This window comes from Chanos chanos, chromosome 7 (genome assembly GCF_902362185.1).
Source record: "Chanos chanos chromosome 7, fChaCha1.1, whole genome shotgun sequence".
In the NCBI taxonomy this organism is placed as follows: Eukaryota; Metazoa; Chordata; class Actinopteri; order Gonorynchiformes; family Chanidae; genus Chanos; species Chanos chanos.
Window position 1 is genome coordinate 18,047,831 of NC_044501.1, and position 17,424 is coordinate 18,065,254.

General features: G+C 41.4%; 3 protein-coding genes across 4 annotated transcripts in view; all 3 read left to right on the plus strand.

Annotated features, from left to right (window-relative positions):
- Positions 1–1,933, plus strand: part of myo15ab (myosin XVAb) — a 41,192-nt gene extending 39,259 nt beyond the window's left edge. Inside the window, exons 63-67 of the mRNA XM_030779018.1 lie at positions 76–209; positions 654–787; positions 1,082–1,215; positions 1,554–1,694; positions 1,832–1,933. Coding sequence (XP_030634878.1) covers positions 76–209; positions 654–787; positions 1,082–1,215; positions 1,554–1,694; positions 1,832–1,933 — 645 coding nt within the window. The remainder of the gene's footprint in view (positions 1–75; positions 210–653; positions 788–1,081; positions 1,216–1,553; positions 1,695–1,831) is intronic.
- A 2,096-nt stretch (positions 1,934–4,029) lies between these two features.
- alkbh5 (alkB homolog 5, RNA demethylase) lies at positions 4,030–6,881 on the plus strand. Its single transcript, XM_030780551.1, has 4 exons — positions 4,030–5,289; positions 5,629–5,709; positions 6,099–6,218; positions 6,528–6,881. The coding sequence occupies exons 1-4, from the start codon at positions 4,592–4,594 to the stop codon at positions 6,715–6,717; spliced, it is 1,089 nt and encodes a 362-aa protein (XP_030636411.1). The 5' UTR covers positions 4,030–4,591; the 3' UTR covers positions 6,718–6,881.
- A 4,280-nt stretch (positions 6,882–11,161) lies between these two features.
- On the plus strand, positions 11,162–16,785 carry mief2 (mitochondrial elongation factor 2). 2 transcript variants are annotated; one of them, XM_030780808.1, is made up of 5 exons: positions 11,162–11,263; positions 13,844–14,002; positions 14,459–14,618; positions 14,886–15,208; positions 15,785–16,785. In XM_030780808.1, exons 2-5 carry the CDS (start codon positions 13,868–13,870, stop codon positions 16,565–16,567), a joined length of 1,401 nt encoding a protein of 466 aa, XP_030636668.1. In that variant the 5' UTR covers positions 11,162–11,263; positions 13,844–13,867; the 3' UTR covers positions 16,568–16,785. The 2 variants fall into 2 exon arrangements, with proteins under 2 accessions (XP_030636668.1, XP_030636667.1); XM_030780807.1 differs by having other exon boundaries at positions 13,847–14,002.
- Positions 16,786–17,424: the final 639 nt, after the last annotated feature.

A 17,424-nucleotide genomic window follows, 5' to 3' on the forward strand; every position in this document is an offset into this window, starting at 1 on the left:
ATGTTTAAAAAGAGTATAGCTGAGGTTTTCCTCTCTGTTTGTTTACTGTGGCATAACATAAGTCCTGTCTCATAGATTCTTCCGGACTACCTGAAGAGTTTGCTGAACGTGCTTCCTCAGGGGAAAATCAGTGAACAGCAGTTTAATCAGGTGGCCAAACTGGCTGCCCTGCAACACAGGACAAAAGACAGTCTCTATGCACCCACCATGTACGTTTACGAAACCTGTGTCTGTCTGTGTGTGTGTGTGTGTGTGTGTGTCCACTCAGCATGCTCAGGAAGGCTTTTCTGTGTGTATTCATTTTTTTATTTTACATCTAGAGAGTCTATGGACTGAGTACGATCTGGAAAATGACTTTTTTTCATAAAATGCTATCTCACACCCATTTTGGGATTCACACAGTCATTGATAAATAAATAATCACAGACATTGGTAGATAAGTAAATCTTATCATCTCTATTTGGATGTTCAGATCAGCCGCTGAATACAGGTAGTAAGAGCTACAACCACAAATTGCCACAAATTGAAACAGTTAGCTATTAGCAATTGCTGGACAATACAGTACACATATGCTTTTTAAAGTTTAATGACCTCATACTGGTTAGGGAAGTTTGACCCTGCAGTGACCAGTTTCTGACCTGTGTTTGTAACAGTCACGAGCTGACAGAGTACATCCCAGCCCAGCTCTTTGGGAGGCAGGGGCCACAGCAGTGGATGCATTTGGTCACTCAGCATACACATGCAGTCCAGAGCCTCAGTCCCCACCAGGCTCGATCTCAGTTCCTGGGTAATACAGACTCACACACACACACAAACACGCACACAAAAATATATTACCATAAGACATAAGCACACACACATTTCTAAACATGTATGCACACACATTGAGAGTACACAGCCTCAGCCTGAATCAAACCTGAGATTCCAAGCAGCAACACACAGTATTGCTTGCTCTTCTTGGAAGTTTTTATAATTTTTCAATGACAGTTCACTCAAAGATCTATGTCTATGTGTGTTGCCTGTATTTGTAACTACGTGACATGGATGTGTATGGGTGTGTTTATTTGTGTGTATGTTACAGGTCTAGTGTGTGCCTTCCCCATGTTTGGGTCCGCCTTTTTCTACATCCAGAGCAGTAGTAATAATGCTATATCTGCTCCCTGTATCTTGGCTGTTAATCAAAATGGACTTCACTTCCTTCACAAAGACACGCATGTGAGTTTCCTCTGCTCCTGCTAGATTTTTTAACTTAAAAGGTTGAGCCTTTGGCATCCTGTGCATGAACAGCAGTCTTGTGCAGTCATGTCTTTTCATTACAGATTCATGCCTTTGACTGGGTTCTATGAGGTCACATGACTGATGCTAGCCTTTCTGTTTGCATTGTGCTCTTTTGTTATGGAAAAAAGATCATGGAAAGGTAGATGATACATTCTCATTCGCGTTGAGTTGCCTAAGTAGCCTTCCTTTCTCTCTCTCTGTCTCACACACACACGCACGCATGCATGCACGCACACACACACACGCACACACACACTGACACACACACTCTGCAGGAGCTGCTGGTCAAGTTTAATCTGAAGCTGGTCCAGTCCACACACACTCAGCGGCCCAGCGCTGGTTCCAGTTACCCTTATGTAGACATCACACTGGGAGACCTGACCAACCACAGAGTCACACAGCTACAACTGGAGCAGGTAAATATAAACGCAAACCTTAACATACACACCTGCATGCCCTCATTAATGTACTTGTACATTCCAATGCATAGTCTACACAGAGAAAGAACAGGAATGAGAGTGACTTGGAGCTATGTTATGTTGTGTGTTTGTAGGGTTTGGAACTGTGTCGAGTAATTGCTATGCACATTGAGAATCTGCTTTCAGTTCGAGAGAAGAGACTGACCTTGCCACCCAGCGAAATCACTCTCCTCTAGCCTAAACACTCACTCACACACACACACACACACACACACACTCTCTCTCACTCAAACACTACTCCCAGTCCTTCATGTTAAGTTTCTGCTACACAGCGGATTCTATGAGCACAATTCCATGAGCCTGCATAAAGTGGGATATGGGACATCTGGGACTGTCGATGTTAAAATTACAACTCATTTCAAATGACCTCTGTGTAACTGCAATCTCTGTTTAAACAGTAGAAGACATGGGCTGCCCCAGCAGCATTCTCTTAATGTTTTTTTTTAACTTTTATATCATATCAAAGCCTACAACACATGAAATGGATAAATGAAGTTTATAAAAATTAATACATTATTTTTTCACTCTGTACAACCTGTGTATTACTGAGAATTTTATTTGTATTTTATGTTTATGAAAACGTAATGAATGAAAAAACAGTATTTTTGTACTGAAATTCCAGTTTCTACTGTATTTTATTAATCACTTTATATATATTTTAAAGGAAATTTTGCAAAGTTGCAGAGGACATAAAACTCTCCTGTCTCTCAGTTTCCTCTACTAACTCAACTTGTTAACAAGATGCTCAGTACAGGACTGGGTTTGAACATACATCAAAAAAGAACACTAGTCCAGCTTTCAGTATCTGTCAAATACAATTAGTATGCCGTCTCACTCAAAAACAGGCTCCTCAAAGAAAACACTATGATGTAAAGAAAGGAGGAGAATGGAAAGTAATTAAGTAAAGCAAAATCACTTGCTCCATATGAAGACCAAAGAGCAAAATGCTCTCAGCCATGTATCCTTCAGCAGTGCACAATCTGAAGTACAAAGACGGGGAGACAGCCCCAGTGACATACTTGGGATATTAGCAGAAACCCAGTTACCCAAGTATGGTATGATGTTTGAGATGAAGAGAGAGGTAGAGGCTTTTACACAAAATCAAAACCAAATCTGTCTCCAAGATATTTTATCTTACAGGTTCATTGGACATTTGACAGTTTTTCATTGCTTAGCGACAAACCAACTGCTGTTAGGAGAAGCATGTTATGCAAGTCTTGACACAAACATTAAAATAATGTTTGTGAAACACACGCACCATTAGACACACAGTGGTGAAAGGAATTTTGCCTCAGGAGACCACAGAATGAATGTAAATCATTGAAAAAAAAACTCACTCACATTAATTACCATACATTTGTATTTTATTTTATAGTGCAATATATTAGATCTTGTTGTCATCCATACAATTTCCATGTTCGCAAGTCAGCACAAAATTATATGGAAGTTTCACTATCACCTGTTAAGTTTGGTTTCATATAATTTATTTATTAGGTTTTTTTTTTTTTTAAATTATGAAAATAAAAAAATGTCTTCAAATATCTGTTTGTTGTCATGCTTGGAATATTTCATTTATTGTGTTAATAAACCTACTCAGCTCGGGGGGAAAAATCACCAAACTTATAATTGTTCTTTGAGTCTAAACGTTGAGACGTGACAATGACTCATGTGAGAGATTCTCCACAAAGAACGCTTTTCACTTTCACTGAAACGGATCACAGCCCCATTAAAATGTGACGGTATGACCTTGTGGGGTTGTGTTGCCATAGTTTCAGAGCCTTCCTCCTTTTTGAAGACAGATACACATTTGTTGCCCTGTCTCAGTTTTTAAAAGTAAAGCTCTTTCTTTACCGAACTTAAATGTTCTTTCTGGCACTTAGACAAGTCTACAAAGTAGCACTAGTGTTGTGTATTACCATACTGCACATTCAGTGCGTCCGAGTGTGTTTGCAATATAATAGTCACCTGTCCGCGTTCAGTTAATGGTAGTCTCATTCGCGCTCAGATAATCTTTTCTGATCTCATCACCACAGACAGTGATTTCTCCACCGGTAAAACATGGTTTGATAACTACAGTCTTACTTAAGACATCACCTGTATTCAAGAACACCTGATAAGGTCTATAAAGAGCTTATTTGACTGACAGCGTGCCTGTTTCTCTCATTGGTTGCAGAGAGCCAAGACCTACTCGCAAGTCTCACACGTTCTTATCTATGGAGCATGCGCGCTACGTCATTGAGTTTAGGTTACACGAGTTTATTTTTCTCTCTTCTCTACGTTTTAAATAATTATGCGCTTGTAAGCTATCCTGGATCAGCATAATTGCACGTTGGGATTTTTTGAACACCACATCATTTTCATCGACTCACCAGGTTAGGGACGTTGTGTTGTCACAAAAATTGCTGTTGCGTCCTATATGCATGCGTTCGTTACTAGACCGCTAGCTCTGTAGCTGGATACCTACCAGTCTAACATTTGGAAAGCTAACATAAGCTAGCTGTCTTGCTTATGTTGTAAAACATTCTGGAAGTCATTGTTAATGACAGCAAACATTTAAGGTTTTACAGACAATAAAATGCTGTTGGCAGTTCGTCATCTGAAACTAATATTTATCAGTGTTTTGGAATGTGATTTAGCTTTCTTGTTGGCTAGTTAGGTTAAGTAGCCAGCGAGCTCTGGAGCTGTAGCTACGCTGCTAGCTGGCAAGCCTACGCAAACAACTAACGTGACTGTGTTCACGTCATCTGCGACTTAGTGGACTTCTTCAGAAATATACAAACATGGGCATATAACTTGTGTTTTGGTTACTACTCTAAATTAGGAAGGGTCATAAAATGGCTGCAAGTGGGTACACTGATTTAAGGGAGAAGCTGAAGTCAATGACTCCGCATAGGGACAATTACAGAAACAAAGTTTCCGAACATAGCAACGGCAGCGGGAACAAGCGCAAGTACCACGACTCCGAGGATGACCTCAGCGACTATGAGGAGCAACGCGAATCGGAGGCCCGCAAAGTGAAGAGTGGAATAACACAGGTGAGCATATTCACACCGGAGGAATGCGCTCGCATTGAGGAGAAGATAGACGAGGTAGTCGCGAGGGGAGACAAGGGGCTCTACAGGGAGCATACAGTTGACCGGGCACCCCTTAGAAATAAGTACTTTTTCGGTGAAGGTTACACTTACGGCTCGCAGCTTGAAAAACGGGGTCCGGGTCAAGAGCGACTATACTCAAAGGGCGAAGTGGACGAGATACCGGACTGGGTACACGAGCTTGTCATCGACAGGTTGGTTTCGCGCGGCGTTATACCGGAAGGCTTCGTCAATAGCGCTGTGATCAACGACTACCAACCGGGGGGCTGCATCGTGTCGCATGTGGACCCCATCCACATTTTCGAGCGGCCCATCGTCTCCGTGTCGTTCTTCAGCGACAGTGCACTCTGCTTCGGCTGCAAGTTCCAGTTCAAGCCCATTCGCGTGTCGGAGCCCGTACTCTACCTGCCAGTGAGACGGGGGAGTGTTACAGTCCTCAAGTAAGTGTTTGTTTTTTTTAACCTGTATACCTCAGAATTGACAAGAGATGCAGGTCTTACTTAATGTTACACATTGCGTGTATTGCGTCTTTGTGATGGTTCTCAAAATATTCAAAGCATATAATTTTTTACAAAAAAGCATACGCAACCAAGTCTTGAAGCAGGAGTAGGATGCGCAAATGACTGAGAAACTGCACTTTGATTAGGGTAACAGTTACCAGATATGTTGTTGTGACCCATTTTACCCTCCTTCAGTAGGTGAAGGATTGCAATAGGTTTAAAAGGGTAGGTTCTAAAGAGGTCAAAGTTCATCCCGGTGTGCATCTCTTTTTTTTTCAGTGGCTATGCTGCTGATGACATTACACACTGTATCCGCCCACAGGATATCAAAGAGAGACGAGCTGTCATCATCCTTAGAAAGTAAGTAAAAGTAATGGAATGTGTGGATCTGTTATCAGTTCCTCCCAGATCTTTTTGGGTTGGAAAAGTAGTAGCTTATCAGAAATAGTTTGTTCTGGGACGACTGTTATTCAGTTAATGCTCAGCATTTTTGTATGTATCTATGTATTTATTTATTGGCTACCTTTAAGTGTTAACACTGAAATATTAAAGTTGAAATATTTTAAAGTTTCTTGAGCCCATATTTTTATCTGACATTAGGAGACTTTGTTAGTGCTAAATTAACAGTGTTGCTGTTTTTCTCTGAAGAATGTAGCAGTGTTAAATGCTCTGTGTCTGAAGTTATTGTACTTGGAGTGAACAGTTAATAAGACTTATGGAGCCGATGGTATGTGTGTGTGTTGTTTCAGGACGAGACCAGATGCACCTCGTTTAGACACCAGTTCATTAAACATCTCGCTGTCAGAGAGACGACGTCCACTCAAAGCGAAACGCTCACACCGCAAAGCAGACCCAGATGCTGCCCACAGGTATGGGCACATGCTCATAGAAGTCTGAGGAAGAAATATGTACAATATGAAGTTGTCTCAAGCAATAAAATCACATGTACAGATCTATGCAGACATAGCAACTCACTCAGACTAGTGTATACACACAAACTGTCCTGTTAGAGCAAACACTTACAAAACACACACAAACGCTAAAAGCTATTGAAAACAGGGACTCACTTCACATGTGTCTTCCCTCTCCTTCTCTCTGTCTGTCTCTTGCTCTCTCTTTCTCTCTTTCTCTCTCTCTCTCTCTCTCCACCCATCTCTTATGTTGTTCCTCCCTCCCAGGCCCCGTATCTTAGAAATGGACAAGGAACAGCACCGGCGTTCCGTGTTGTTGTCGTCGCGGCAGAGTCGCCATGGCAACGACCCCTCAGAGAACTCCTGGCGAAGAGAGGAAGACTCAACTGGGCGCTACCACACACATCACACACACAGTCATACACCAGCACGCAGAGTCAAGATGAGACGCCACTGAAGGACAAGATACCCTCGACAACCAACTATCCCTAAATGTAAAAAAAGAAGAAAAAAAAAAAACAGATGAATAGCAATGAAAACCATGACAATCAACCTGGCAAATATGGTGACCCTGCCAGCCAACCCATCGGTAGCCATGGTAACAACCCTGACATCACAGTGGTTTCTCTTAGAAACAAGCTCTCATACATGTTCTCATAAAAAAAAACTGCATGTAGAGTAATCTGAGGGGGAAGGGAGAACATACTACCAAATTTACATAAGATGCTGCAGAGTTTGAGGTCAGTTGATAGTTTGGTTTAGATTTGTACGGGCCATTGGGAGTAAAATGGCTGATAATAGGGGAAAAATGCAAGTTTTGAAATAGTCCTGACATCAGGAAATTAGAGAGAGTGTGTGTGTGTGAGTGTCTAATTAGTGAACTCAAGGGAGACTGCAAGAGGCCTTGCTGCATGCTGGATGTGTCAGTTCTAGAATATTCTTCAGTATGGAACACCAGCCTGCTCTGTGTAGCCATTTTATTAAATAGATAAACCTGTTCCTGAGATTTCAAAGTCTGAATTCACTCTAAAGCCACACAAACAAAAGGAAAGAAGGGGAGGAAAGAGTAATGAATGAAATATGGCAGGTTTATGTTCAGTTACACCTGTACATATCTACTCAAGTGTGTGCGTGTGTGTGTGTGTGTGTGTGTGTGTGTGTGTGTGTGTATGTGTGGGTTGTTTTGTTTTTTTCTTTTGTTGGTTTTTTTTTGGGGGGGGGGTGGTTTTCTCAGCCTACGATACAGAATTGGCTGTCATGCTCTTGTACTGTTGCTCTTATGTTACTGCTGCATTTCCTCAACGTTTTCCTGTCTGCACAAACTCTCAGAGTCCTTAATTAACTACTTAGGAGGTAATATATGCCCCCCCCGCCTATTTTTTCTTTCCTTTTTTGACTTTGGCTATGAGTTGAATCGGAATGATAATTTATGGTGAACTTTATTCATCTATAAATGGTTTTTTTTTTTATGATTAATTTAGCTTTTTTGTTTTCCCAACGTTATCACTCACTCTCTGACCCAAAGCCAATACACGTCAAACAAATTTGTTTGATTCAAAACCAGCCCTTAGTCTTTCCCTTGCTCCATTCCCCTGGCTTGTGTTTGGAAGTCTGAAAGAGCTGGGCCTTGTATTGAATGTGTGGTAAAAACTCACTGATTGGCTGGGTTGGGATTATGACCTGCTGCTATGTGCTCAGACTGACATAAAAGGCCTTGTGTAAGGGACTCGGGTCAGAAGATGAAGGAACAGTTTCAAACTGATCTGTTTGTACTTGGTTTGTCCCGCTCTTTAACATTCTTACAGAATGGCCAAAAATGTTGTGGACATTATAGGATCATAATTGGTTGCTTTGGAATGCAGGCATACATACATACATATAAATATATAAGTATAAAACCAAGGACAAAACTGACATTAATTTGGTAGTATGGTGTTTATTCAGTTTCATTATAGAGTGATCTTGCTTACAGTGCCAAGGTGGGAAACCCGGTGGTAATGTTTATAGCTATGCTCATGCTTTTCAGAAATGTTCACATTTACAGAAACCCAAATTGGATGGAAGGGCACGCGGAGGGAAAAGGGGTATGCCTCAGAGTTCCGGAACGCGGTCTTGATCAAATCCCATAAAATTGCTTCTGAAAAAAAGGGTTATAGTCATAGTTCAAGACTGAAAGAAGTCAGGGATTGTGTGCGTGCATGTGTATTCTTATTGATCTCTTGTTTTGATGTATTATCCAGGAACAGACTGATTAGGGAGGGATGTGTAGAGAGAGCCACAGAGGTCTAGTTTTGATCCAGGTCTTTTGCAGACAGCTATGTCCTGAGTCACAAACACATCTGTGTTGCATCCTTTAACCTTTAAAGAATAAAACTATATCTTGCTGTTTTATAACAGTGAACGGTTTGAAAATGGAAATGACATGTATGTATTCTTGCATAAAAATGTACAAGCCGGAGGAAGAAATGTTTAAGTTAATGAGGAACTGTATAAAAAGAGAAAATATGTGTACAGAATATGTTTATTCTCTGTTGTTACAAAGACTTCTTTTGTTTGTTTGTTTTTTAACCTCCATCTTGTGGAGTTGTGCCTAGAAACTGACTGAACTAGTTTTTTTTGTTTTTTTTTAATTATTCCAGAATCAGAGAGATCTCTGGTCACTTGGCTCTGTGGGTTTTTGCTTGTTCAGCAGTGCCACCCAGAAACGCTTTGTGTCATTTGAAATGGTCATATGGCTTTCACATGAAACTCACGTCTTCTCCTATACAAAATTTTATTTTGAATGGTTTCAGAGTTGCTTATTTTTCTGCCATGTTCTCCCCACTCTGCTGTCTGACTAAATGTGTCCTACATTTGCTCCAATATATTATTTTCAATGATATGTTGTCTTAGCCCTTTATATCTCCTCAGCACATCTTGCCTCACTTTCAGCATAGCCATTGCTGTTTTGCTATGTTATCATCTAAGAGAACAGACAGATGTCAGAAGATGAAGCTACATAGTTTTTTAATCATCTGAATGGGTGACGATAAATTCCATGAATTACAAATACCAAGACAGATGACAATGAATCTACAGCACGCAGATTGAAAAGGAAAACAAAAAGAAGAAATTTGATGTGCCGGTTGTTTTTCTGTCAAAAGATGTTTAAGAAGCTGCTGCACAAGGCGTCTTTCCATTGCTTTGTTACCCTTTCACCCCTGCTAAGCTATGCACTGCTTTTGACTCAATAAAAGGACAGCTGAACCTAAGTGTTTGCATTTGGTGTCTGCTCCACAGCAGGTTACTCCCTGATATTGCAGTTACAGGCTAAGGTATACTACACTGTATTATATACTTGGCAAAATTCTCATACCGATTTACTCTTCAACACAATTTAGATGCATCATCCTTATCATACTACCACCTGTTAGTGCAAATTATTCTAGATTTGTGAGATATGTGTCCCTGTTGTACATGTGCCGTGTATGTCAGCTGTCAGCTTGTCTTTGTTCTCACAAAGGAGTGACACACCATGGAGCACATTGTCTTGAAACCGTCATAGCTTATTGGAACTGGCGAGCAGACCCTCTTTAGTAATGTCGTAAGAAACTATTCATCCCCAGGTCAGGGACTAAAGGTTCTATTTGTTCATTGAATCCCTTTGAAACTTGATTTTTGCTCCACCTCAGTAGCAACACATGACTCAACCTGAAGCAACATGTATTTAAATCAGGCAGAAGTGGCAAAAGCAAAAGCAGAAGTACTCTTGCTAAAAAAAAAAAAAAGTACTGTAAGTAGATTTAAACTGACAACCGTTTTTGTTTAACCGAGTGACTATTTTACTCAAGTATTGTTCAGGAGGGACATTTTAACTATACCTAGATTATTTTTTATTTTAGCAAAAGTATTTCTAATTTAACATTTGCCATCATTGAAGCCAGGTAAACCTTTGATGAATGAGTTTGTATACTGTGTAAACTAAACAACAACAAAAAAATCGACTGGTGAAAAGATCTACAAGTCTGAATGAAATCACTTCTTTAACACAGTGGAAGTAAACATTTAACCAAGGTAATAATCTTCTCCCAGCAGGGTTGTGAGATAGGCAAGCGTATCGTCTAGATTAGGTTCCAGAGTGCTATACAAGAACTGAGTCAATGACTTAAATGAAACTTGCTGAAAAGGACTTTCCTCCTTCGGATTATACAGTATGACAATCAACTGGGAGACAATATAGAGTAAATACCTTCATCATACCACTTCATAAACATTACCCCTTTTGGAATTAGACAAAGAGAGAGACAAATCAAAAGAATGTCTCCTTCCTGGGAACTGAGGAAAGTGTACTTTAGGATGATCTTTCTCTATTCTCCGCACCTGCAGGAACTGCTGTCCTTAATGTGATTCATCAGCAAGAAACCGTACGGTGACGGACACATTTGTGGAACTCGTTAGGAGTGCATGACTTACGTCGAAACGATGTTTTCATTCCAAAGTTCGGTATTTAATTACACGACGGTTCTCTGAGCGTCCTGCAACATTTTTGATTGTTTTCGCCTGCGCGTATTTTTCCCTACAAATCTTGAATTTCCGCATGAATCCATGCAAAATGTCTCAGTTGATACGATTTTAAAGGAGTTACTTGAGTAAATTTCCGGCACTCATGTACCAGATTTTTATTTCATGTACCAAAAGTAGGACAGATTTTTAAAAAATGGAAACGTGATACTATATCGCATATAAAGCCTGGCCTACTTTAGATTTGTTTGGGAATGACGCACGCCCCCATGCTGCTGTCTCACTAAAATTTCAAGTTTGAGAACGTGAAAGAAAACCTCTAATGCTATTGGCCCAACGTCACATCAATAAAACCGGGGTCCTATCGTGGTGAGCATAATCGTGAGAATGGGTGAAAGGGCGAGTGATGTGTGTCTGGTAAAAGGAACACTCAAGTACGCAAAATTGAACAATTAATAGTCAGCCTAAATGGTTTAGAAGAGGTAAAAATATACAAGAGAAAGGTGAGTGATGTGTTTGTTTGAGTGCAAGCTGACAAACCACCTTTTGTTCGACTATATGCTGTTACGTTTTGTAACAATGCATGCGAAGCAAGATAGCTGTCAAGCGAGCTAACTAATGTTAGCAATGGCAAACTGCTTGTACCTGGTTCAGTTTTGTTGAAGGATACCTTGTCCAGTAGTTACGCCTGTATAAAGTATCTCGGATTCAGAATGATTGCATTTCGGCTTATAAGTAGGCCTATGTGCAGTAGCATAGTGTGCCGTCTGACGCACACTCTTATCGTCGTCGGATCTCAAATGTTTGCTATCGTTGCATTGTCTGTTTGTACGTGTTTACAGTAACGCAAATACGCATCTTAGATATGTTCCAGCGTCATTGCTTAGCCTTTATATGTAGCTTTTCTTTAAACTTGAACAGACTGTCTCTTACAGAGCTCACATTCAGTTAAATTGTTTACGTTCTGTGGGATGTCGCTAGCTATCTCCGTTCGTAACCAACACTGTAACCAAGTTCGGAACAAAGTTGCTGTTAAGGTGTTAAACGAAGGAACAGCTGTAGGCCACAATGGCAGAGACCGCAGCGTCGCAGATTTTAACATTACAAAGACTAACTGATTCGATGAACCTGTTTGACAAAGACAAATACAGTTTCTAATCGTTTGATACGTATGGTATCAAGTCAAACTTTTAAACATTAGTCTCACATCTTGTACGTAGAAGCTTTAAAGAAAGTGTGTGATAGATGTGCTTTAGAGGCCACCTTTATGGTGCCAGCTACCACTTGACTGACAAGTATGATAGGATAGGTGTTGGTCCTATCCCTCCGGCTCACGTTTCCAATCACAAAAAAGGAATAAGTGCTTGCCACTGGGTTAGGGTTAAATATCAGGATTCATGTCTCATCGCCGTATTGCTTTTGAATTAGAAAAAGTTACCAGAGAGTCCGCAACATAATTCTTGACCCTACCAAAATACAATCAGTTGAAATAGTAAATACAGTATTCGTGTGCTGTTACCCCGACAAGAACTAAGGGCACCATTTTGAAAAACATGTTTTAGGGCATGATTTATTTACAGTCGGATCCTGTTTCGGCGACACGCTTTTGTATAGTCTGAATCCAGGATTTTTAGACAATTTCTTCGGTTAGATCAGAAGTCATAGATTACATAGTCAACAGTGGACACGCTGTAACAGTGTGCTTAGGTAATTAGACCATATCTGATCAGAGCATAGGTCTATATTTACCATTTGGCTAGAGAACAGCTGCTACACACAAACTCAGTCAGTATGCTAGGTCGCTTTTGAACCGACCTTGCAAGGGGAGCTCCGGTAATGCTATTTTTGACCTATCCATAGTGTCAGCCAGGTTCCGACGCTTCCTCTGACTGTGGTGTCACGGACACGGGCCCCAAAATTATCACATGCCGTTCAGTCACGTAGCTAACGTGTTGGCTTTACGACCCTGTTTTATCAGAGAACGACTGGTTCAGTTAAAGCAGTGCCAGCACAGTGAAGGTGTTTAAAATGAATGCTAAACCTAATGTCACAGAAATCACAGAAGTGTGTGTCTTGGCTTCCGGCAGTGGCTGGATTTTGTTCACTCATGTGAGTGTCGCTCATGTGAGTATTCCAGTCATTAAACACGGCACCTCACCGACAAAACTGGCTCACATTTGGAACCGATGACGTTAGTTACCTTCTTTTTTTCTTTCGAAAATCTGTTATGGCATCATGGGACCGACTTAGTGGTCATTACAAAACAGGTTACACTAACACCCAAGGTGTTTCATTGTTACTGAGTGAGCTTGCTTGAAAATATCAAAATAATATAAAAAAATTAATCGCTGGGTGAAATGCCTCTGCTTTTAACTGATATAAAACACCACATAATAGTAGCATCATTTAGAAAAGAAAGTAAAAGATATAATTAATCTCTTTTCTAAACTTTATTCATAATATTTACACATGCACTCAAAGCACAAACCAGAGCAGTTTGTTGTTCTCAGCTGTTACTGCTTTGGTGTACACTAAAAACCGGTGAAGCTGTAACAGGCAGATAACATCAGTTTAACAGCGTGTCCCCTCCCAAGCAGGGTCCACAAGGCCTTAAGCCTTACTGAACATGACATCACGCATCAAGCCTTTGGACCAAATTACTTTTTAATCTGCACCTTTTTTGTCCACAGAATCTATTTTGAAAAGTAATTTTTGTCATTATTTAGCAAGTCTACGCTGCAAGAATACAAGCAGTATTTTTTTTTCTTCAGATGTAATTGTTGTTATTGAACTCCGTGAAACTTAATAGAATTTTCCCCATCAAATCAGAATGTTTCACTTGCAGTTCCATTTTATTGTCAAAATGTCAAAATCAAGGTTATGTGCTGTTATAATTTGTATAATGTTGTATCAGTAATTTTGACAATGTACAATACGCTGTCTCTTATTGCTTTCACAGAACTTACCCTTTGGTTTTAAACTTACCACTGACTTTAATGTAATATGTTCTCTGATTATATCCTGATGCTGGAGTGTCAGTGATAATTCCATCTACATTTTATCTTCTATTTTGCTTTGATCAGCAGCTGTCTTAAAGACAGAAAGGTATGTATTATCAGGGGAAGAGGAGGGGCGGAGATGGCTTCGCTGCTGTCATCGACTTCCTGTTGTCAAATGCTCGATTGGTGCTGGGAGTGGGCGGGGTCGCAGTGCTCGGCATCGCCACATTGGCTGTCAAACGGGTAAGCGCGCTCTACTGTCTCTGTACCTGATACATTAGAACAAGGGGAGCTGCATGTAGCATTTGTCCTGACATACTAACCAGTGAGCTGTAAAAGTTATCTCTTGCCCTGTATTTGCATAGAAAGCGCCTTGTTTGCTAAAAGGACCAAACCTTGTTAACTTCGAGTGATGGCTTCTTATTAAGTTGCATCAGATTGGCAACAAGAGAAGTTTACCTATGGAAATGATGACCTGCATGGTTAAGGGTTAACTAGTAAGGGGGAGAGAGAGAACATAAGAATATCCATAAGTTACCAACAAATGTCTAAGAGAGTGTGTTGCCCATACTGCAGTTGATGTAAATGCAGGTCATTGATGGAAGAGGTGAGAGATAGGACTATAGAAATTTTAGCAGCTCACAGAGCTTCCTGCTGTAGCACTAGATGTACTGTTCCTCATACTGGCAATACCAACAGCTGATAGAACGTGCCGGAAGACCTCCCGATGATGAGAAGCCTGATAAGAAGATGACAGACAGCTGGGAGGAGCTTAGCTTGGTCACCCCCTCCCCAAAACTGCTCAGAAAAGGCATTGAGGGCGTGGTCATGAAACAGATCACCGCTGCCAGCAAGAGAGGTAAACTCCCAAATTTAAAGTCAGGTTTGGAATGGTAGGGGTAAAATCGAAGTTCTGTTTAGTTTTATTTTATAACTGTAAACTGAATGGCAAGCTAGCAATCTATCTGTTTTGACATGAAATAGCACATGCTGGATAGCCCAACAGTTTACTTTGTGATAGCAATAGAAAGTTAATCATTTGAAGTTTCTACAGCATTAATAATTTTCTGCTTTATGAGACAGTGTAATGTAACTGGGTTGTGTCACTGTCTTGTTCTCTGTGCAGCTGACCTGTCTCAGCCTCCAGAGCTCATGCCAGAACCTCAGCGGCCCGAACCCGACACGACACCCAGGCGGAAGCGCCTGGATCTGTGTGTGCTGACATTTCAGGACCGCCTGCAGCAGTACTACCGCACACGTGTGTGTCTGCCGCCGGACGAGGTCGGCCGTGCGCAGCAGCGAGCCCTGGATATTGCCACGGAGATTCAAGCCTTTTTGCACTCTAAGCACCCCGACATGCCCTTGGGAGAAATGACCCTTGCTGGGTCACTGCTCGATGACCTGCAGGTGGTTAAGGCCGACCATGCCTGTCTCATGGTTCCACTGCAGGTATGACTGTGTCTGTGTGTGTGAGTGTGTGTGCGTGTGAGACTAGTGGGAGTCATTTAATATCAGTAGCCAATATTTCTACATGTCTTTGCCAATTTGCATTGACTCGATTGATGAATTGAAGTTGGCACACACTCCTGCTCAAGGGGAAGGGAAGGGGCAGTTAACCTCTACCCAGAGTAAAGTGAAACGGTATTTGGCTAAAACCATAAATCACAGAATTCCATGGAAAAATTCTCTTTATCCTTCAGTCATGGGAAAACTCCATAAACCAGTGTTTTTTGAGGCATTGATGGAATCAGCAGGATGTCTAACTCAGGTGTTGAAGATTACAGAGGAATAACAACAATTATAGCAAACCAATGATAGAAAGTATAATATAAATAACTGCAATACAGAAACTATAATAGTGAACCAGTTACTGTTGGACCTGCATTGTGTGATGCACAAAGATCAACTCCCCCGTTAAACCTTATGGTGAACTTGCGTTGTTGTCATGCACTACAGGTACCGTGCTGCTGGTGGCCTGTATGGTGAGTGTGTAGGTTAAAATAAAAAATTCTGTCTGTATTGTAGCTGGAGCCCAGCCTTTGGAGCCCCATTGCGGGAGAGGACACGTTCCTGGGCCATCCTCAGTTCTGCATGCTGCGTCGGGAAAATCTGGAATATTTCCCCCGGGGGCGGAGCTATTGGGACCGTTACCTGCTGGGTGGTTACCTGTCGTCAAAGCTGGTGACTGAGCACCTGGGCAAATCAGTTATGGAATTCATGAACTGGCCGTCTCTGGTCGGGACCCTGGAGTGCGAGGTCAGACCGGTGCTCGGGTCACCCGAACTCAAGCTCGAGATCCACGGTTTGGGCGATGGTGCCCATGATGATGAGCGAATGTACATCAGCATCCTGCCAACGGTGCGACTCGGAGAGTTCACGTTAACAGCGCAGCCAGAGATCACGGGGGCGTTTGATTACGTGTGGTACCAGAGTCTGTACACCCGCGAGACTGCCCTGCTGGCAAGCCTCGATCAAGAGGCCGCAGGGTCAGAGGTCAGGAGGAAGTGCCTGAAAACGCTCAAAGCCGTGTGCAGGAACTGCCCCGCCCTCCGAAAACTCACCGGGAGTCACCTTAGCAACGTAATCCTGCACCTCTGTGAGAAGGAATCTGATTGGTCAGAGGCTGCCTTCGTGGATAGGTTCCAGCAAGCAATCACAGAGCTGATTGGTTATTTGGAGATAGGAAGCCTGCCCAGTTATTTTAAACCAGCTGTCAACCTGCTACACGGCTTCACTGAGGACGATATAGATGAGATGGGTTTCATGCTATACTGTGCTGTGACAGAGCCAGAAATATTACTCATATGAGGCTGTATGAATACATGTGTACACACACACATACACACATACACAAACATACCCAGAGGCAAAATGTCTCCAGTTTAAACCAGCGCTTCACACCAGTATGCGCCCACTGTCTGGTGTATGTTCTGACATATAGAGACACATTGTCCAGTGTGTCAAAGAAAAGACTCATACACTCTCTCTCTCTCTCTCTCTCTCTCTCTCTCTCTCTCTCTCTCTCTCTCTCTCTCTCTCTCTCTCTCTCTCTGCTGGGATGAGTGACTGCTTTTTCCTCATAGTTTGACATAATTGTCCTTGTTTCCTTAATAAATATATTTTGTGTTGTGGAGGTGAGTACAAACACTATATAGCTACAGTGAGTGATGTAACTGATATATTTTCAACTATGCAGCACTAAAAGTACAAATGTCTGCCTCAGTATATATTTTTATAAAGTCATATTTCCTCAGAATACCTCCTGGCTTTGGAGTAAGGGGTGGAGTGGGGTACAGACATGGTCTTTCATTCATGTTACCTTGCTGAACTTAGTTGTGAATGAAAATCCACGCTGATGTTGCATGAAGCCACATCGGTATGTTTGAATTAAATTCTGATTTCTTAAAGACAGACAACGTAGATGGTGTAAAACCTGAAAGTGATGACACTGAGGATCACTCTGGTGCATGTTGAGGCGCTAAACTGAATGTGCATTTCGCTTTGAAAAACATCAGAGCGTTAAAGTTGGAACAGAGCTGAAGTGCAGTGGTTTACCCAAAGTAATAAATGTGTTGACACAAGTTACTTTTTTTGCCTTTATATTTGATTTTTTTTCCCCTTTGCAGATATTAACTCTTATCAACAAAATAGGAGTATTTGTAGGG

What these genes read in the sequence shown, in the direction of transcription:
- alkbh5 (XM_030780551.1), top strand. Translation starts at nt 4,592, where the DNA reads ATGGCTGCAAGTGGGTACACTGATTTAAGGGAGAAGCTGAAGTCAATG. An exon ending in GGGAGTGTTACAGTCCTCAA is followed by an intron (nt 5,290 to 5,628) that starts GTAAGTGTTTGT and finishes TTTTTTTTTCAG; the next exon opens with TGGCTATGCTGCTGATGACA. An exon ending in GACCCAGATGCTGCCCACAG is followed by an intron (nt 6,219 to 6,527) that starts GTATGGGCACAT and finishes CCTCCCTCCCAG; the next exon opens with GCCCCGTATCTTAGAAATGG.
- mief2 (XM_030780808.1), top strand. Translation starts at nt 13,868, where the DNA reads ATGTATTATCAGGGGAAGAGGAGGGGCGGAGATGGCTTCGCTGCTGTC. An exon ending in CCACATTGGCTGTCAAACGG is followed by an intron (nt 14,003 to 14,458) that starts GTAAGCGCGCTC and finishes CAATACCAACAG; the next exon opens with CTGATAGAACGTGCCGGAAG. An exon ending in GTCTCATGGTTCCACTGCAG is followed by an intron (nt 15,209 to 15,784) that starts GTATGACTGTGT and finishes TCTGTATTGTAG; the next exon opens with CTGGAGCCCAGCCTTTGGAG.